This window comes from Sinocyclocheilus grahami, unplaced genomic scaffold (genome assembly GCF_001515645.1).
Source record: "Sinocyclocheilus grahami isolate Dianchi unplaced genomic scaffold, SAMN03320097.WGS_v1.1 scaffold389.1, whole genome shotgun sequence".
NCBI lineage: Eukaryota > Metazoa > Chordata > Actinopteri > Cypriniformes > Cyprinidae > Sinocyclocheilus > Sinocyclocheilus grahami.
The window spans coordinates 129853-152590 of record NW_015505568.1 but is presented as its reverse complement, the minus strand read 5'-3'; the positions used below and the strand labels follow the sequence as shown (position 1 = coordinate 152590).

At 36.5% G+C, this 22738-nt stretch overlaps 1 protein-coding gene across 1 annotated transcript in view; it reads right to left on the bottom strand.

Annotated features, from left to right (window-relative positions):
• LOC107550130 (signal peptide, CUB and EGF-like domain-containing protein 3) overlaps nt 1–22738 on the bottom strand; it is a 51325-nt gene that overhangs the window by 14210 nt on the left and 14377 nt on the right. Inside the window, exons 4-6 of the mRNA XM_016231358.1 lie at nt 20763–20813; nt 14008–14124; nt 12295–12411 (exon numbers count right to left, since the gene is read on the bottom strand). Of these exons, the coding sequence (XP_016086844.1) occupies nt 12295–12411; nt 14008–14124; nt 20763–20813 (285 nt within the window). The remainder of the gene's footprint in view (nt 1–12294; nt 12412–14007; nt 14125–20762; nt 20814–22738) is intronic.

Below are 22738 nucleotides of genomic sequence, written 5' to 3'. Positions count from 1 at the left end.
TGTCTTTGGAGTGTTAAAAGCTGTTCGTGCATACAGAGGATCCGTAAAGTCGCAAAGATTAAAGTCTCAAACCCAAAGAGATATTCTTTATAAAAGTGAACGCTCATGCATGCCTTCCTAAAGCACCTCGTTCAAACACACCCCCACGTCTACGTCACCGCCGCCACCATGTCGTGGAGACGCTGTGTGTTTCGTTGCAAAAGCTACTTTGTTTGGTCTTCCAAAAGACGAACCAACTAGAAATCAGTGGTTAAGTTTTATTTACAACACTGTTCCAGAACAGTACAACCCAAATATTCGAGTGTGTGCAGCGCATTTTACGAAGGAAAGTTTCCTGAACCTGGTAAGGGACGTAACATTTCCGTCAGACGCTTGAGGAATTCGCCCAATCACAACGCACTAGATAGCCGGCCAATCAGAGCAAAGCGCGCTTTTCAGAACGATGAGCTTTGTAAAAATCGACGTGTTTCAGAAAGGCGGGGCATAGAGGAGAAACAATAATGTACAGTATGTGGAAAATAATGTGTTTTTTTAACCTTAAACCGCATAAACACACTGCATTACACCAAATACACAAAATAATGTTCTTGATAGCAGATTTACGACAGTTTAAGCTGAAAATTTCATTTTCAGGTCTGTGCTCAAAAAGTGGTAAACAGGTAATAAATGGATTATTCCATAAATATAAAACATAGTACATTCATTTCATTGACAAAAAAAAAAGAAAAAAGTTTAAGTCGTTTCTGACCGCCATGCGAGCAGCAACAGAAGGTTAAGATACAAGTACTTGAGAGGCAAAATGACATAGAACTGTCTTGTTTTCTGAAAAATGGGCCAAAATTAAGTGACTTTTTGCTTAGAACAAGAATTTAAAAAAAAAATCTTCCAGTGAGGTCAGAAAAATAAGTTCATGTTTTCTGACCCCATTTGCAGATATTCTTGATTTAAGCATAAAGTGACATCATTTTAATCAAAAATGTCTTAATATCTTAAGTAATTTTGCTTCCAAGTAAATCTTGATTTAAGAATATTTAGATATTTGTACTGGGAAGCGACAGAAATACTGAGGATGAAAATCATTTTTTTGCAGTGCATGGACTTTTGGGCTGTCAGTGTGACGTGCTATATTTCACCTAAAACTATTTTAAACATTTTCTTATTGTAAATGTGTCCAGAATTTTGACAGGTAGTGTCACCAAAAGGTGACTAGAAATAATGAAAAAAAGTAACTGTGACCAGTTACAGCATCTAAAAAAGATTGCTGAATAAAATGTTATTTACAAACTACCCAATTATAATCTTACCTCAGATTTAAAACAACAGGTTTTAAATATAAAAAAGTATTTTTTGAAGGTCAGGTTGTGTTGCTAAGATGCCATGAAGTGTATTTTTAGAGTGTTTGGGTGTTAGTATGCGGGTCTGAAAGCTGGTATGTGTACGTGCAGCGCTGCATTCTCTCATTGTGCGTTTCAGTTCTCTGTGCTAAGTGGGTACTGTGAAAAAAAAAACTTGGAATAGTGACAGAAACGGCTGAATCAAGGGGGTTATTTATATTAGAAATATTAACAAGATTTTCTAAGGAAAAAGTAAGTGGTGCTTGTCCGTGCAAATCCATCACCATGATGCCAAGAGATTGCAAGGGTGTTGCTATGCAGTTGCTAGGGTCAAGTCATATGTATTGATGCAGCGCTTTATACATTACATATTGTTTCAAAGCAGCTTTACAGTAATTTAGTTCATCAGTGTCAATGCAAAGGTCATTAGTTATAAAAACAAACTTAATTCAACTATAAAGTAGCTCTACAAAATTATAAAATAAGCAGCTCAACAGAATGCAATAGTGTTTGTTCTCCAGCTCAGTTCAATGTTGATTCAGTTCAGTTTAATAACATTGTTAGTGTGGCAGAGTTAATCAATTATGAAACAAATTCGATTCAGCTTTAAAGCAGCTCTACAGAAGACAATACAGGTGCATCTCAATAAATTAGAATGTCGTGGAAAAGTTCATTTATTTCAGTAATTCAACTCAAATTGTGAAACTCGTGTATTAGAAATGAGAATGTGACGTAACGCCGCGTTGAGTTCTGGGAAACTGCTTTGTTTATCCGCCATACTTGCAGGATAGCGCTGCCTTTCCGCTATTGCGTTTAGGGCAGTATTTGATTGTTTGTCGTGATTGTGAAAAATGTCACCGGTTTATGTCATTCATACTGCATCGATAATTGCAATAGTAACTCAGATCATAGTTCTGAGAGAAAAATGGACAATGCTATATGTTTTTTCGCCTTTTCTATGTGTAAAAACACCAAGGAAAGGAGGTCGCGGAGAAGACGGCGAGTAGTAAATCTGTTAATGTCACTGATTAAACCCACTGACTCTCACTCAATAAAAGAATCACATTGATGTGTGTTTTTGAAAGTTTTGATTTGGTTGGTTTAATAGTTAACATTACCTTATTTGAGAGCATGACTCTCACTAGGCTTGTGAATTAGCAGAATTTGAACAGGGGACTTTCTAAAATGCTTAAAGTGGCTTAATGTACCAATAGGCTACAGTGATAAAGACAAAATTGTAAAGCATATACTATGTGCAGATATGCATATAAGATCAAAATGTGAACGCAACGAGTTTAAGTATTTTCCTCTCATATAAAGAACATGCTTAATGCACCGAGACAGTGATATTTAAAGACCACATTCTGTACACATAATATAATAATAAATAATTATATCACCATAATATGTGTGGAAAAACAGATGAGCCCAAAATATGAACTTTAGAAATCGCTCTCTTAATCCAGAAGCGCTTTCTAGATTACAGTTTTCTAAAGAGAGGAAAACGCTTTACATTTAAACATGTCGTGTTAATATTCTGGCTCATCTGCATGTCTTTTAGCATCACTGTCTTAAGCACATTAAACCAGCATTTGAAAATACTACAAAACTTTCCCCAAGCTCCTAGGGATTTGATTTTGCTTGTCATTTGTTGAAATAAATATAAAAAGTACAGTGAGTTCGTGACTGTTCGCTGAATGTGACCCACAATCTGTGATTCTCCTCCATGGCCGTGAAAAAATGAATATTTATAATGACAACAATTATACTTTGTCATTTAAAAGTTTCCAACAAAGAAATGGATCGACTTCTGTCAGCTTGTTGAACACAAACTTTTATTTGGATAATGTACCATATGATGACTGAAGCAGCAGCGAGCGTCCAGCGGGCGACACTGTTTTCACGCTAATCGGGTAAACACTGTAAACCAAATTCTACAAAACCTAAGAGAGAAATGCAGTGCATACTATGCAGTGCGATAAAATAGCTTATCTTCCCTGCAAACAATACAATGAAGAATGAATGGTTGCTTAACTTAAAGGCAAAAACAAAACAAAAGAATGACATTCTAATTTATTGAGATGCACCTGTAGTTTCATCATCCAGCTCAATTCAGTTTAAGTTTTGTTCTCATCCAATAGTGTCAGTGCCGTCAAATCAATAATATTACTCAATGTTAAGTATCTCAGTGTGCCTGTGAAACTTTGTGCATAGATTATTCATTTTTAGTTTAAAATTATTGATGAACTTTATAGCATTTAAAAGTACTAAGACTCATGATCTGATATTTGCACTGCAAAAAAAATAAAAAAATTTTTTATCTTGTTTAGTACAAATATTTAAACATTCTTAAATCAAGATACATTTACTTGATAGGCAAAATTATGAAACCCTCTGGTGCTGCTCATGTGGCAGTCAAAAATGACCAAATTTCTTTATTTAGTTTTTTTTTAATGAAAATTTCAGTGAAATGAATGTACTATATTTTAGTTTGATAATGTTTTTATTTCATATTTTTTATTTTTAGGGGATTTTATAGCATTAAATGAAATAGTTATGATCCATTTATTGCCTCTTAACCACTTTTTGAGCATAGACCTGAAAATTAAATGTACCATCGTAAATCTTAAATGCTTTAGAGCACAGACTTAAGTTTGGTCTCTTTTTAAAGAAGGCACTTGGCAGATTAGTGCTGAACTGAAAAAAAGGGTATAAAAGTTTTTTTCAAAAATACTATTTTTAAATTTTATATTAAATTAAAATTTTCCAAAACATGTTTTACTTTAAAACTAAATGAAAATAAAAGTCATCCAAATTTGAGGTTGATATCTCAAAAAATTAGCTTTCAGTAAGATTTTGTTTGGGTGCAGTACCAAACGTTTCCACTAGATGAAATTAGCTTCCAATTAGAGGTCTGCGCGGGACTGCCAGACCTCGAATTGGAACCGCCCGCAAGGTTCTATTCCGCACCAACCCGCTCCCGCTGTATATTCACTCTTTGTTCACCCGCTGTCCGCTTAGAATAATTTTCTTCCCGACCCGACCGTTCCCGCTAAATTTAGATCTCGTTTCCAGAATCTCACATTTAAATTTCCGCTACTGAAAGAAAGAGAGATAGGCTGACAAATAAAAGTGTAGTCTGCACAAAATTGTATGTTATTTTATTCATCTTGTCAAGAGTCTTGAATTTATTGACTTTGACTTGAATTTATATGAATTATCTTAAGACACCAAATTTGTAATATTTTATGCAATACAGTAGGAAAAAAAGTGTCAGAGAAAATAATGTTGTACAAAAATTTTATTTTATTTTTATTCGTCTTGTCAGGATACAATCCGTTTAACATTGACAACACAATAGGGAAAAAGTGTCACAGAGAGAAAAAAATTAAAATGTAGGTTGTACAAAAATAGCCTATTAGCTATTTTTATTCGTCTTTGAATAATATTTGAATAACTGACATTTTTCTGTTAACACAGTAGGAAAAGTGTCGCAGGGAAAAATAAATAAATACGACTAAATCTAAATCTTTCATTTAGAATTATAGGCTAAGCAAAATATAAACAAAACCGAGTTGAACGTCCTTCAAGGACAGCGCATCCACACTTTGCTCCATCCTTATTCTGCTGTCACTCATCGACAACCTGCCTGTTCTGTCTGAGGGCCGTATATTTACCACAGGTACAGCCTGCTCTGAGCATCGTTATGCACATGCTGTGCACAGACCACGCAAATAAAACGCGCGACGTTTAAAGCATGCGTGCAGCATAACAGACCTGAGCACAAGCTGTACCGGTGGTCAATAAGAATAAAGCGCAGATATGCTGTGCTAAATGGACGTCGGGAACGGGATATTGTTAGACCACCCGCTCCCGTTAAAATTACACCAGAGTTTCCGACTGCTACCGCATTTTATTTGGGAATTTAATCTCGCGGCGCAAACAATTTGGTCGTTGCAGACCTCTACTTCCAATTCATTTCCGATGCGGTAAAATAGTACAAGTGTGACTATTTTTTCTTGAATACATAATTTTGACCATGAAATTTTTTTTGGTTCACACAGAAAGTGCCAAAACCTTTACCAAGTTTCTCATCATTCCGATGAAGTAAAAAAAAAAAAGTTTATTATGCTTAAATAGCAAAAGAAAATGTCATCCAATGGAGTAAGAAAAACAAACTAAATTTATTTTATGCCATTGGCAGACATTTTTCTTGTTTTAAATGTAATGTCACTCAATTTTGTTACACTTTTCATAAAAAGTAATTTCATTTTATGTAATGTTTTAATGCAATTTTGCTCATTGCTTCATTCAATTCAGCTTTAAGGAGCTCTACAGAAAACAACAGTGTCATTTTAGTTCCAGTTTTGTTTTCATCCAATAGTATATAATTAATAATATTATTAAATGTCTTGGTTCATTGTTATTTGGTTGCTGGGGTGTTCAGGGTCTTTATTAGGGTGTCCTAGGTTGGTGCTCTGTGGTTCTTTCAGGTCTAAATGAAAAGAGTCCTGGATCCTTAATATTCTGGTCTTCAGATATGACTTGGGTCCTTCCTTCAATGCAATTCTGCGGGATTTTTACATCAGTTTTATCATCTGCCCGATCAAAATTGTAAGTCCGAACACTTAGACAAATAATAGCACACGTCTCAGCATGATTGGAGAGTTACGAACTTAAAACTCCTAAACCCGAAAGTGAAGTAAATGGCCCCTAACAAAACAACAAGTGAGATATTTGGACTTTTTCACCCCTATAGACCTGGGCATGAAGGTCCTACTTAATCTCACAGCTTGAAACAATGGCATTGTGAGAGCGAAATGACAGCTGCTCTGTTTATAGAGTGGAGATATGGGCTTTATCAGCATATCCCACCCCAAGAATACTAGGGATCTGATAACAGCTCCCCTTAAATACACCTCAGAAAGCTCTTAAGAGAGCCAGGAATGTCTCCAGGCTTTCGGAGAGGCGTTGAAGGACGCATCCCGTCGCTGGGATGATGACAGCAGGGGAACACTGAGGCTGTTAATCCTCAGATAGAGCAAATAGTCTGTATACATGTTTCAGCCTCAGCATTCACTCAGTGCCAGCGTCTCGTTTCCTCATGAAGGATAAGCATAGACGACTATGCAGTCTGATTATAGGGCTGATGGAATGAATCTTTTGCAAATGAACAACATTTTCTGACACCAAAAGGGTTTTTTATGCATGCTTTGCCGTTCATCGAGAGCTTTCACTATGCAAAAATTATTTTGTCTCTTTTTCTATAACAAACATCCTTAAATCAACATAGATTTTCATGAGAAGCAAAATGGCAGGAGTCTTGTTTTTATGCTTAAAAAACAAGAACAAATTATGTAACACTTTACTTAAAGCATTTATGCTTAATGCATTATAAAGGTATTCATAATGTACATTGTAATGCATTATGTCTTTTCATAAATAATTGTAACCCGAGTTAAAATGCATTATAATATTTGAAGGTTTGTTTGTCATGTGCTTTAATGCATTATAATTTCTAAATGAATAGATAAGTATTATAATATATTATCACTGTGGTTACAATTATTCATGAGATTATACAATGCATTACAAGGCATAATTAATGCATTAAAAATACTTTTATAATGCATTGAATATAAAGGCTTCATGTAAAGGTTTATCAAAATGTCTGCCGATGGCATAAGAAAAATAAGCTTTTTTTCTCTTTAAATTTTTCTTATCCCACTGACTGATACTTTTTCTTGCTTTAAGCATAAACTCATTTGATTTTTATCTCTTTTTTTCAGAAATCTTACGCAATTTTGCTTCTCAAGTAAATGTATCTTGATTTAAGAAAGCTTAATATATAGCTTAATAGCTTAATAGATATTTGTACTGGAAAACAAGATAAAAATACTGAGAAAGAAATCATTTTTGCAGTGCAAATATCAAACCTTGAGTCTTAGAACTCAAATGCTTTATAGTTATTAATATGAGTACATGCACAAAGTGTCACATGCACACTAAGATACTTAATATTCAGTAATATTATGAATTTGATAGCATTTACACTATTAAGCTGAATAATAACACTATTGCCTTCTGCAGAGGTGCTTTACAGCTGAGCTTTTCTGAGCAATATGACATCATAATGCTCAGGCCCCGCCCACGACCGCTGATGGACTGTCCTGTATTAGCATATCTCCGCCCTCAGACGTTTTCTCCGCTCTCGAGCAGCTGTAGCGACAGCAATGTCTCGTAAGCAATGCAGGTGTTTTGTAGTTTGATGTCAAAGTGAACACAAGAGTTTTCCTTTTCTCCCGACATCAGAGCCACTGAGGACGCAATGGATTAGTTTAGTTTTTTTAACGGTAAAGCGCACACCGAATACACCTAAATTAATTTATGTCAGCGCAAATCATTTTACTCCAAACTGCTTTCTGGATGAGGGACAATTCAAGGCAGGTTTTGCTAAAAAGTTCAGACTCAAGGATGGACCAGAACCCACTGTTCATGATCCAGCTGCACCTCCAGAAGAAGTAAGTCTCACACTTTATATTTCTTAAGACTATTTTTTAAATCGCCTTTCCTCTTTCATGGAAGAGAGGGGTGGGGTGAGCAGAGCTCATTAGCATTTAAAGAGACATGCACCGAAGCAGGTCGCTGTGAACTGAGCTGTTTTTGATAAGGTAAAAGGGTGTTGTTTTACACGACCACTGAGGAATTTTAACCAAAGTATGTTACAGACATTTCATGAAGACACTAAAGAATCATACCAACTTGTGGAAAATAGGCATCTGATGCCCTCTTTAAGGTAATTGACTTGAACAAACTCCTAAAACTAAGTATGAGCAAAAATAACAAGTGATGAAAACTGGCAATATAAACCAGCAACAACAAATGCCAGACTATTCGGTTTTCTCCAGGTCTGGAGTCTATTGTAGACGAGGGCAAAAGGTACATACAGTATATAGATACAGAGGTGTATAGAGGTGCAGCTCGCATGCAGAGTAGGGGTGCATGATAAATCAAAATGGAATCGAGATCGCGATTCGACAGAAGCTGCGATTGTCATGCGTATCTTTCAGTGAAGCACGGTTCTGTGATCAGTAGTAAATCTCCATCCAAAGGCCAGAAGGTGCTCTCGCACTGAAACTCCAAATACGCCTCGCAGAAGAAACCCAGAAAATCGCTGCAGCTGAATAAACAGAAGATTCAACTGCTTTCATTGATTCAGCGTGACTAATAAACACACGACTACGGCAATATACGGTTTATCGGAGTTCTTATTATTATAATTTTCATTAAAATAAAGTATATTTATAATGCAATGCCTTTATCACTGCTTAAATACTATGAAATATGTTGCGTGCCTTATTCTGTGTAAGAAGCCACATCATCTCACAGAAGGATTTATTTCAAACACTCGACTGACGTTATGAAGTGAGTTTGGAGTAAAAACATGTTATTAAATGTGGTATTTTCACATGCTTTCTATTAAAATTAATTTCATGTGATTAGAAAATTAAAACACAATTAATTTCACCTAAGAATTCACCACGACCGCACACATAATCAGACTGTTTGTCGTTCTGTACAAAGTAGGCTCGGCTTGAATCCTAGGAGCTTTAAGTGTCTTAAATATTGCTAATTTCCTTTCAGCCGACATAAAATTCACCAGAAAAATTCACTTTATTTTCTGAATTTGTGTCTACATATTACGTCTGCGATATTAAACATTTCTGGTTTCCTCAACCACTCTTCTAAAATCTAAAACAATGACATTTTATACACATTTATATCAGAGATTGATGCACAGTTACACATTACACAATACACATTTTGCAGAAGCTTTTATCCGAAGCAACTTCTATTGCATTCGGTTTACATCAGTGTTTGCATTCCCTGGGAACTGAACCCATGACCTTGGCGTTGCTAGCTCCGATCTCTAGAGTCTGAACTACAGGAATCAAAGAAGAGAAATGAGAAAATGAGGCAAGCAGACAAGAAATGAGGAGAGAATAAGAGAAAGGAGCGAATGCGAGAAGACGAGTGGATGGGGACGGACACACATGGAGTGAATGTGCGACTTCAGAGCGTTTGTGGACTCCGACAGGAGGAAGTATTTCAGGATCACGTCTCCTCTGGCCTGTTCTCTCGGAATCAGGGATCAATATATCATCAGCTTGTCCTGCTTTCCATGAGCTTTGATTGAGCTGCACTGGATGTTTCTGATTACGACTGAATCATCTGAGTAAATGAGGCGTTCATCTCACAGAAAGTCTGCATCATCTGGAGAAAATAACGGCATTAGGAGCAAAAGAAACGCTCGCTCTGGGCCTGAAGGAGGCTCCGTGTCTTCTCCTGCCAGTGCTGTCTGGGGATGTTTTTCTTTGTTTCTTCTACAGCAGAACTAATAAAACTCAATGTTCTTTTATCGCTCTTGTTAGCGTAACGTTATGAGCGCTAGAGGCGACGCAGGCTCCCAGTCTTGGCCGCACGAACCCGCAAGTCTGCACTTCCAGTTGCTCTTCACCCTTTCGGAAACTCTTTTCTTCTTCATTAAACCCTTTTGTGTTCCCTCATCTATTTTTCATGCTTCTTTGCTTTCTTCAAAAGTAGTCGTTGATTTATATACAATTTTCTCACATTTTTATGGCCTACAACATCAAGAGCGAGAGCTACGTTTAAGGCAATTTCATCTTGGTGGCTGAAAATGTTTGAGTACCACTTACAGAGAAAAAAGAAAAGAAAAGAAATTCTATAGAAATGTAGGGTCTATATAAATTGAGGAACCTTATAAAATCTTATAAAAGAAAAAAAAAACTTTTAATTTAAGCAGTAAGAATAAATATCTGCAAAAGATGAAAACAATTAATTTATTTACAAAATGCAACTCTCCAATAAAAAAAAATATATTTTTTGTCATTACAAATGAAAATAAATTTTATTCCTAATTCATTTCACCGAAGAATCCATTTTGACCACATATTTAATTAACAATAATCAGACTGCTTGTCATTTTGTAAAAAACAGACTCTGCTTCAATCCTAGCAGCAATATGTGCTTTAAATATTGCTAAAGTACTGATAATTTTGCTTCGCCTACAATAAAAATTTACCAGAGAAATTCACTTTATTTTCTCTCAATTTACACAGTAAGAAAAGAAACAGAAAAAAATGTATTCAAATTTGTACAAATACAAACCTACTGTATATATTATAACAAAGAATTAATTTAAGGAAAAAACTATTTACACAGTAAAAATAATAAATAATCCTGTACTATAGGAAATAAACAGAAATAGAGGTGTAGAGGTTGCTAACTACCTTTACCCGCCAAAGCAACACTATTTTGGTGTTTTTACGTGACGTCAAAATGGTCAGGTAGGTACACTTTCATGAAACATTCCCAATGTGTAATTACCAGATCTTCAAAGACGTGAACGCAGTTTACAAGTTGAGAACTCATAATTATGGTAATTCAGAAATGATGGCATGCAGTAATGAGTCTGGGTGGGACTGGTAGCATTTTGAATTCAAAATCTGCTGAAAGCTCCAGGATTGATCACAATGTGAAAACTTGTCCATGTAAAACAACATTTTTGCAAAGTAATATCTATCTATCTATCTATCTATCTATCTATCTAAAACAACATTTTTGCAAAGTAATATCTATCTATCTATCTATCTATCTATCTATCTATCTATCTATCTATCTATCTATCTATCTATCTATCTATCTATCTATCTATCTATCTATAACAACATTTTTGCAAAGTAATATCTATCTATCTATCTATCTATCTATCTATCTATCTATCTATCTATCTGTCTGTCTGTCTGTCTGTCTGTCTGTCTGTCTGTCTGTCTATCTATCTGCTTAATCTATGCAGTTATCCATTCGTCCATTAATCCATCTGCCTACCTATCTATCCGTTTATCCATTTTAAAGGGATAGTTCACCCAAAAATTAAAATTGGATGTTTATCTGCTTACCCCCAGGGCATCCAAGATGTAGGTGACTTTGTTTCTTCAGTAGACTCACAAACGACTTTAAGAGTCAAAAAAACATACACAAACAAAACCAAATTAAACCCTGCGGCTCGTGACGATACATTGATGTGTCAATACACGAAACGATCAGTCTGTGCAAGAAACTGAACAGTATTTATATCGTTTTTTACCTCTGATGCACTGCAATGTCTGAAGTGTCCTGAGTACGTCCTCAACAGCCGGCGCGTGATGTGTCTTCTTCTTCAGCCTGGGCATGATGTGTCTTCTTCTTGCTTTACGGCGGATCGCAGACTTAAGCGCATTACCGCCATTTGAGAGATAGGTGGCGGTAATGCACTTAAATCTGCGATCCGAAGAAGACGACGCGTCACGCACAGGCTGAAGAAGAAGACACATCACGCGCCGGCTGTCGAGGACGCACTCAGGACAATTCAGACATTGCAGTGCATTAGAGGTAAAAACTATATAAATACTGCTCAGTTTCTTGCACAGACTGATCGTTTAGCGTCTTTACACATCAATCGTCACAAGTCGCAGGGTTTAATTTGGTTTTGTTTGTGTATGTTTTTTTGACTCTCAAAGCCGTGATTCCCATCCACTGACATTATAAGACTGACAGACTGCAACGGTTTGAGTTAAAAATCTTCGTTTGTGTTCTACTGAAGAAACAAAGTCACCTACATCTTGGATGCCCTGGGGGTAAGCAGATAAACATAAATTTTTCATTTTTGGGTGAACTATCCCTTTAATCTCTTTCATGTTAAACTACATTTTTGCAAAGCAATGTGAAATGTTTGCTCACATTGAACCCTCAAAATCTGTCTTTTAATCTGCTAGGATTTTATTGCCTCATGCATCATTTTCTCTTTTAACTAGAACAGAAGAATGCATGTCGCTCCTAATTAGGATTGTTAGATTGGATTTGTCTGTGAGATGAGGGGATGATCTCTGTGTGATGGTACCTTTGCAGGTCTTGCGGTCCAGCTGTAGGGTGAATCCCACCGGGCAGCTGCAGCGAACTCCAGTCACGGCGTCATGACACGTGCTGTCACAGCCTCCGTTATTAACCGCACACGTCTCTAAAAAAACACACACACACACGCAGAGCAGCAGTCAGGACAGGATCAGCTTGACATATATGTGGACATCAAACCTCATGAACATCCCGGATGTCTCGCACACCCTGGACAGCTTTGATTAGTTTAGTCATAAATGCAGCACATGCAAGCCAGCAGCAAATATCTGTCAAAAACCTTGTTATTGAGTGTCGTCAGGGTTAGAGTTCAGTTCAGCTAAAGCATCTGTTAAGCAGCAAATTAATTAAATTAATGACACTTTAAACATTATACATTTGCATAAATTTGAACTTTGTTCAACTTTGTTGCCTCACTAAGACTCAAATCATTAAAAAAAAAATCTTCCAATCACTTTGTACAAATAAACCACCCTTTTAAGTATTTAAAATAATTAAAAAATATATTCTGTCTGTCTGTCTGTCTGTCTGTCTATCTATCTGCTTAATCTATGCAGTTATCCATTCGTCCATTAATCCATCTGCCTACCTATCTATCCGTTTATCCATTTTAAAGGGATAGTTCACCCAAAAATTAAAATTGGATGTTTATCTGCTTACCCCCAGAGCATCCAAGATGTAGGTGACTTTGTTTCTTCAGTAGACTCACAAACGACTTTGAGAGTCAAAAAAACATACACAAACAAAACCAAATTAAACCCTGCGGCTCGTGACGATACATTGATGTGTCAATACACGAAACGATCAGTCTGTGCAAGAAACTGAACAGTATTTATATAGTTTTTTACCTCTAATGCACTGCAATGTCTGAAGTGTCCTGAGTACGTCCTCAACAGCCGGCGCGTGATACCTCTTATGCTCTGCAATGTCTGAAGTGTCCTGAGTACGTCCTCAACAGCCGGCGCGTGATGTGTCTTCTTCTTCAGCCTGGGCATGATGTGTCTTCTTCTTGCTTTACGGCGGATCGCAGACTTAAGCGCATTACCGCCATTTGAGAGATAGGTGGCGGTAATGCACTTAAATCTGCGATCCGAAGAAGACGACGCGTCACGCACAGGCTGAAGAAGAAGACACATCACGCGCCGGCTGTCGAGGACGCACTCAGGACAATTCAGACATTGCAGTGCATTAGAGGTAAAAACTATATAAATACTGCTCAGTTTCTTGCACAGACTGATCGTTTAGCGTCTTTACACATCAATCGTCACAAGTCGCAGGGTTTAATTTGGTTTTGTTTGTGTATGTTTTTTTGACTCTCAAAGCCGTGATTCCCATCCACTGACATTATAAGACTGACAGACTGCAACGGTTTGAGTTAAAAATCTTCGTTTGTGTTCTACTGAAGAAACAAAGTCACCTACATCTTGGATGCCCTGGGGGTAAGCAGATAAACATAAATTTTTCATTTTTGGGTGAACTATCCCTTTAATCTCTTTCATGTTAAACTACATTTTTGCAAAGCAATGTGAAATGTTTGCTCACATTGAACCCTCAAAATCTGTCTTTTAATCTGCTAGGATTTTATTGCCTCATGCATCATTTTCTCTTTTAACTAGAACAGAAGAATGCATGTCGCTCCTAATTAGGATTGTTAGATTGGATTTGTCTGTGAGATGAGGGGATGATCTCTGTGTGATGGTACCTTTGCAGGTCTTGCGGTCCAGCTGTAGGGTGAATCCCACCGGGCAGCTGCAGCGAACTCCAGTCACGGCGTCATGACACGTGCTGTCACAGCCTCCGTTATTAACCGCACACGTCTCTAAAAAAACACACACACACACGCAGAGCAGCAGTCAGGACAGGATCAGCTTGACATATATGTGGACATCAAACCTCATGAACATCCCGGATGTCTCGCACACCCTGGACAGCTTTGATTAGTTTAGTCATAAATGCAGCACATGCAAGCCAGCAGCAAATATCTGTCAAAAACCTTGTTATTGAGTGTCGTCAGGGTTAGAGTTCAGTTCAGCTAAAGCATCTGTTAAGCAGCAAATTAATTAAATTAATGACACTTTAAACATTATACATTTGCATAAATTTGAACTTTGTTCAACTTTGTTGCCTCACTAAGACTCAATCATTAAAAAAAAAATCTTCCAATCACTTTGTACAAATAAACCACCCTTTTAAGTATTTAAAATAATTAAAAAATATATTTATTTATTTATCAATCTATCTATCTATCTTGATACTTTCAGGGTTTGGGGTAGTCATTAAAAACGACAATACATGAAAAACTAAAAAAAGAAAATTTTAATCTTATATATTAATGATTATAATTATTATTTAATTGTATTATTATTATTTTATTTATTTGAATTGTTATGTATGTTTGGGATAGTCAATAAAATCTTTAACAATACATAAACAACTAAAAAAACACAATTTTAATCTATTATATAGTGACGCTTATAAATAAATAGATTAATATTAATAATAATTATTATTAATTTAACTTGTTACTTTCCGGATGTGGTGTAGTCAAGAAAGAAAGAAAGAAAGAAAGAAAGAAAGAGAAAGACATTATTATTATTATTACTCATTTATTAGAGTTTGGGGTAGGTAATACAAACAATAATACATGAACAACTAAAAACGACACTATTTTAATCTATTGTATAGTAATGCTAATAAATAAAAAGCAACATCAATTTTTTTTCTTTCCTTATACTGCTCCCTTAATAATCGAAGCACAATAACTGTCATGAATAAGGGTTTACCACAAAGCTCTGCCGGCATTCAGAAGAACAACTTTATAAAAGAGACAGAGAGAGCGAGCGAGCGAGATGTTGGTGGTGTGTGCCAGGATGCAGGCTGTGTCACAACACGCTTCGAGATTCACAAACTGCATCAATCTCTGATTCTAACGCTTGACATCTATGGCTTTGAGAGCTGGAACACACTCACGCACAAAACACTCGCCTTTGAGTGGGTAAATTCTGTCATCTGAAAAGATTTGATTCAGCTGTGTGAGTGGATATAAATATAATCTTTTGATAGAGGAGATGATAAGCGCTGTCTGATTCACTGGGAGACACCTGTGAGCTTACTGAAGCACGCTTTCCACTAAACGCTAATGATCCGTGCAGTGAGCAGAGTTAACCATCAAACCTGAACGGCAACAGTTCAACATTCAGCTGATCCTCTGATATAGTAAATCACTCTAATCAGTTTACCTATGACATGATTCATTAGTATTAAAACGGCTCATTTGCATGCACTTTATGACCTTTAATGTTCCAAAAAATATACAAGAAAAAATATTTTCAAAAAATATTTAAAGGGGTCATATGATGTGCTTTAATGTTTTCCTTTTACTTTAGTGTGTTTTGTAGCTGTTTGTGCATGTATAAGATCTGCAAAGTTACAAAGCTCAAAGTCTATCTAAAAGAGAAGGCTGATCCAGACCGGGCAAAAACGCCTCACATATCTACGTCACTATGTGGAAATCTTTCCATAATACCACCCAAATGGATACGCAAAGAAAGAAGGCATGGTTTCAGGTGTCACGGTAGTGTTGTTGCTGCCATGTTGTGGAGACGTTTTGCATTTCTATGCGAAATCAAAAGCACTTTTTTTGGCCTTCCGAAAGTGGACGCAATTAGGAGCCAGTGGTGAACATTTATTTACAACACTGTCCCAGAACTGTACAACCCAAATGTTCGAGTGTGTGCACACTGGACGCTCAAGTAGAGCTGAAGCAGATCGCGCCCGTTGTGCTTTCACACTGGCGGCGTCATGTGCAGGTTTACCACTCTGATATGTTCGGCTCAAGTCGTGCTCAAACTGATAGAATAAAACTGATGACATTATTAACTGCTCTTATAATTGCTTTGGAAGCTAAAGCTCACGATTATGGTAAGGGAAGTTACATTTCTGACACACACTTGAGAAGTTCGGCCAATCACAACGCACTGGGTCAGCTGGCCAATCAGAGCACACTGCGCTTTTCGAAGGAGGGGCTTTGTATAAACTGACGCATTTTAGAAAGATTGCATAGAGGATCTGCAATAATGAACAGTACGTGAAAAATAATGCATTTTTTGAACACCAAAGCACGCTAATATATTCTATTACACCCAATACACAAAATAATGAGCTTTGAAAATAGCATCATATGAGCCCTTTAAATTATTTATCATTCTAGTCTAATTCTAAAAAATTGTTAAACTTAAAAAATAATAAAAATTATCTAAAATAATAATAATAATAAATTATTCAATTAAATTCTCTAAAGATTTACTGCGCAAAGATCTGCAGAATAACTCATCAAATTATTAATTAACATTAAAACTGCTTATAATTACATGCACATTGTGTCCTTATATTTTAATAATCTGAAATTAAAATATAATGAAATATAAAAAAATAATAATTTAACAATGAATCAATCAATAAAAAGACAAATATATACAGTATATATATATATATATATATATATATATATATAATTATTAAATTCTCTAAATATTAACAAAGATCTGCAGAATAACTTTTTTACTTTTCACCACCTAGCAACCACACAGAAGGGGATAGGCAAATACCGGGAAAGTTGTCAGGCCAACTCCAACATTATAGCGACATATTTTTCATGGACAAGCACCATTTGAATGCTCTTAACAAAATATAAAACTACAGCTTTAGCACCCAAGTAGACCTAATCAAGATACAATTATCATTCCAGCTAAACAGTAGCTTCAGAATGATATCTACTGCCAAAGATATCAGGCTCCTCATGGAGGAGAGGGCTACAAATAAACTATATTAAGACCTTCTCTGCAGACTTCAAACATGCACTTTAAACATCAAGCATCTAACACAGTCCTCGGGCAACACAGACAAAACAGCGGCTGGTTTTTGAGGCACCTGTGCATGCCGAGACCCGTTCAAACCCCTTTTCACTTGTGTCAGAAACACTCAAATGAACAACTCGGCTTTGGTCGCATCTCAACACTTAATGCAACCATTATCTCCATAAACCCTTTCTGTACGACACTCTTTGAGAGGATTTAAATGATAAGAGTGGGAAACGACACTCATTAACTAGTACCCAGCAGGCCAGTTGCTAATGTAAAACCACCTCCAAGGAAAATTCAGGGAGAAGGATTTTCTACCGAGGCAAAATTCTAGACTGCTCTCAATTAATTCCAATTAGGTCATTTAATGGCTTCCCAAGAGATTAGATCATCTCACCTGCCCTTGTTCCTGCCATTCTGACTGAAACTTTAACCGAAAAACACAGCTGTTAAAAAAGAAAGTCTCCCTCTGATCTGCATGTGTATTTTGTGCAATAATACATGTAAACCTTAGACTCTGTTGGCATGTTTGCACCCCCATCACTGTAATTGGACATTTCACCTTACTTAAGCAAAGCCATCCACCAACATTCAGCTAGCACTCAGGAATCTGCTCAGAATTGTAAATGTTGGCACAATTAGGTTCTGAAAGGGTTGGAACAAGTCGGGAACATGCCGCCAGAGGTAGAGCTATTTGGTAAATATGACAGCTGTTGGCACAGGTATCTCTCAACCTTGACCAAACACATCGTTCCCCATTAAATCCGCTGTGATGTTAAAAGGTTGTCGTGCAAACAAGCTAATTTTTCAAAAACGCCAATGCTTTCCTAGGCGAGAAAATAGCATGAGCTGACAGAAAGAGAAACAAAGTGAGACACGTTTTTGGTACTGGGATAAAGGTTGTGCTTGGGATTTGGTGTATTTGCAGTGCGTTTATTTCAGGCCGAATAAACAAAATCCCAAGACAAGTGCATTTCACCGATAGTCAGCATGCAGATTTATTGCCAGAACCGATCAGTTTCCTTTATAATCTCAGAGCCCTGTGCAATCAAATGTGTGCACCCAAAACAAAATGCTTTCACAATTTCAAGTCATGCATGATGCAGTTTGTAAAACGAAGTATGATGACGTGTTATAGCAAGTTCAATTGAATTCCATTACAAGAATCTATCCCAGGTCAAATTCTTTGGGCCAAATCTGACCCATTTTCCCTTTATCACAAAAAGAGTCATAGGAGACTGCAGCGACTTCATTGTTAAACCCTCATTAGACATACTTTCTGATTAGAGAATGGGCAGTTCACAAATAAGGACGTTACAAGCAAGGTTTCATTCAGACAATTCGAGAGGAAAACCATTTTAATGGGGGTAAATTGCATTATGGTGGTCTCCTGACTTGCCAGAATGGAGAAATTGGCCTAAAATTGGTGCAAATGTTGAAATTGGTGCAATAAAGACTAGTAAGAGTTCCAGCATAACCACGCTCACTATTGAAAGAAGTAGCCAATAAGAAGCAAGCTAGAGAAATAGACGTATTTACCATTGGGTAAATCATTTTAATGGGAGTCAATTGCATTGTGGTGATCTCCTGACTTGCCAGAATGTAGAAACTGGCCAATAATTGGTGCAATAAAGGCTAGTAAGGGTTCCACTTACTTAAGAAGCAACCTAGAGAAATATTAATATTTACTATTGGGTAAACCATTTTATTGGGGGTAAATTGCATTGTGGTGGTTTCCTGTCATCCTGTCATAATGGATAAATTGGACAAGAACTGGTGCGATAAAAGTTAGTAAGAGTTCCAGCATAACCACACCCACTATTGAAAGAAATAGCCACTAGGGCAAGCAAAAAAAGGCAAAAGAAAAATGGACTTAATTACAATTGGGTAAGCCATTTTAATGGGGCTAAATTGCATTGTGGTGACCTCCTGACTTGCTAGAATGTGGAAAATAGCCAAGAATTAGTGCAATTGTTGAAATCGGTGCAATAAAGGTTAAGTGTTCCAGCATAACCACGTCCACTACTTAAAAAAGTAGCCAATATGAAGCAAGCTAGAGAAACTGACTTCTTTACCTTTGGGTAAACCATATTAATGGGGGTAATTTGCTTTGTGATGATCTCCTGACTTGCCAGAATGGAGAAATTGGCCAAGAATTGGTGCAAATGTTGAAATTGCTGCGATAAAGGTTAGTAAGCATTCTAGCATAACCACGCCCACTAGGGATGCACGATATTATCAGACCAATATTGGAATCAGCCGATGATGGCTTTAAATGTAAATATCGGCATTGGCGCGATAAGAAAAATTATGCCGATATGTCTTGCCGATAAGAGGAATACATTAACTCACATATGCTCAGGGTGTGCTAGTGATTAGATCACGTCAGCATTGTGGCTCATTCTTGAAGCAAAGTTTTGCCTGAATGGTGATTAGATTCACTGTTTTGGATCGCTGCATTTAAACTGAGAATGCAAGTTGACGCGTTCGGTGTATGATAGAGTAAACAGTAATAGCACGTGCAGCGGCAGCCTCCCCCGGGCAGTGTTGCCAACTGCTTTCAATTGAAAGTAGCTAAAACTGGTAGCTAAATGTCACTAGATGACATCGTAATAGCAAATTCACTGATCTATATAAAGATGAATATAAATCAGTGGGCAAGATGAGAACTTAGATAAGGTTTGTCCAAGAAGTTGCTATATTTGTCCCTAAACTTTTGAAAAAATTCTCAAAAGGGGTGGGGAAGTCACTAAATCTAGCAACAAAATTGCTAAATTGGCAACACTGCCCCGTTTGGTAAGGAGTTTTAATTCTGTAGGGGGCGCTGTTGGCCTACTTCTAATAAAATGAAAGCAAAATACACAAATAATATTTAGACAGTTTCTGATTAAATAAAGCAGTAATTGATGCCATAAAATCACGAGTATGTTTTGATTTAAACGTCAGAAGCTATAGCTTACATGAACAAAAAAAAAATCCCAAAAGACACTTAAATTGAAAAAAATAATTTCATATAGTGTATAATGATTTATTCATTAATGTGTAATATGTTAGATTTTTAAAACAAATTATGAGCTCAAAGTTTTTTTTTGAATTTTTACAACTCTTTTGCTTTAGACCATCTACAAATGTTAAATCTTAAAATAAAATGTTAAGGTTACCACTGCATCATTCTGAAAAAAAAATGCAGTGATTAATTTATAGTTATTTTCAAATCTTCAATGTACTGTCATTATAAAAGAGCTTTATTATTGTTTATTTAATTCTAACAAATAAGTTCTTGTTAAAAACTAACCAAAATTAAAAATAATTATATATCGACATCGGATATCGGCAAAAATCCAATATCGTGCATCCCTAACGCCCACCATTGAAGGAAGTGGCCAACAGGAATCAAGCCAGAGAAACTTACATATTTACCATGGGTAAACCAAGGTAAATTGCATTGTGGTGATCTCCTGGCTTGTTAGAATGGAGAAATTAGCCAAGAATTGGTGCAATTGGTGCGATAAAGGTTAGTAAGAGTTTCAGCATAACCACGCCCACTATTGAAAGAAGTAGCCAATAGGAATCAAGCTAGAGAAATGGTCATATTTACCATTGGGTAACAGCTCTGGCTGCAGTGGCTGATGTGGGGTACTTCTTTCCTCTGCATACACATACACACACACACACACACACACACACATACATTACAAAAACACTGCTTAGTCTTCCAAGATTGACTTTATAAACTGTATAAAACACCCTGGCCAGTCAATTTGTGTTTTTATTTGCCCTAGTACTCAAACTGAACCTTTTATGAGGCTACAAGAGCAATTTAGTTCATAAACTCCCTGTCAAAAGGCCAGCTTAAACCAACCCAAAGTTGTGTACTGATTGAAGTTGGTTTAGAGCCCCTTAAACCATCAAACTAGGTGAGCCTGAGCAGTCCAACATGGTGTTTAGCATGGTGTTAAATCAGTTTTGTATACTTTCGTACAGAAAGCAACAAGGCAGAGTGTTAGTCTTCTCATGCATTGACAAGACAACACTCTCAACACAGAGCAGATAGATGCAGACCGGTTAGTGTGAGTGAGTTCAAACACTCAAAATGAGCATGGCGGCGTGAATTCGTGTCATGCAGAGATAAGCTGTGGCAATGATTCCCACTGCAGTTCATTGAAGACTTTCAATCACTTACCTGCGATGTGACTTCTCAGTTTTAAAAAAACTATCAAGTAACAAAGCCTGTCCGACCGAAAGTTGCAACACTGAACTGCTTATGAAACAAAGGGTTTTAAACAATACGATGCCTGAGGATTGAGTGTACCAGCCAGATGTGAGCATCTGTTTCGGATTAGCATCTCTCTCAGGCTAAGAATCTCCACAATCCTTTTGTTTGCTAAGTGTTTTGCTTCTACGGAAATGTTCGTGCAAATCTGCTGGCTTATGCTTGCTGGCTTAGGCTTATCATTTGATTGTAGGATCACATGAAGATGCCTGGACCCATGTGGAAAAACACTTAGCGGTTAGGTGTTAGCGTTTTCACATTCTGTTTGGATATATTAAGAGAGAATTCCACTGGAAAGCGAGCTTCACTTACTACTTGCTACGAAGAGAAAGGTTCAAGGCATAACTTAATGTTACTACTATAGAAGACATACGGCTGTTTCCACAAAACATATGACATATTAATTTTAATCAGGAATGTTTCTTGAGCAGCAAATCAGCATATTAGAATGATTTCTGAAGGATCATGTGACACTGAAGACTGGAGTAATGATGCTGAAAATTCAGCTTTGATCACAGCAATAAATTACATTTTAAAATATATTCAAATATTAAACAGTTATTTGAAATTGTAATAACTTTTCACAAAATTAGTGTTTTTACTGTATTTTTTAACTAATAAATGCAGCCTTGGTAAGCACAAAAGATTTCCTTTAAAATATATTTAAAAATCTTAATGATTCCAAATGTTTGAGTGCAATTCAAATGATCTCAGAAGTATTTGAATCTCTCTATGTGGCCTTTGGTAAAAACAAGCCAAACAACCAAATCAATGAATTGCCATTCAGGATCACATAAACTGGAAACTTATTAAAATATACAGATATGATCTGGTTACAAAGAGCATAATTATCCACTGACGACCAATAAAAAGTAATTGTGTTTTCTGACTGAATAAAATTGTGCGCAAATAACATATAATTCTCAAATATTTCATTATATTATAGTATTTACCAGCATCCAATTTTGTCACCACTTAGCATAGTCACTAATGGGACCATGTACGACTGAAACATAGACTGTAAAAAAAAGATGGACGACGCGTCTCCTATTCCTTCCACTATAGAAAAGTGAAGCCAAAGCATCTCAGTATGCCATCTGCCATCTTCAGTAAATTACGTCATTTGGAGCTCGAGTCTGTGCAGTAGTGTCGTGAGGTAGAGCCGCGGTATCAAACTCCCACCCAAACTCCTGCAGACCCAATCAACCATAACGACACGCCCCGTTTTTATAATTTCAATTTTCTAGCTAAAATCAAATTTATCACAAAAACGAACAATTGAACATATATCAGCGTGAAAA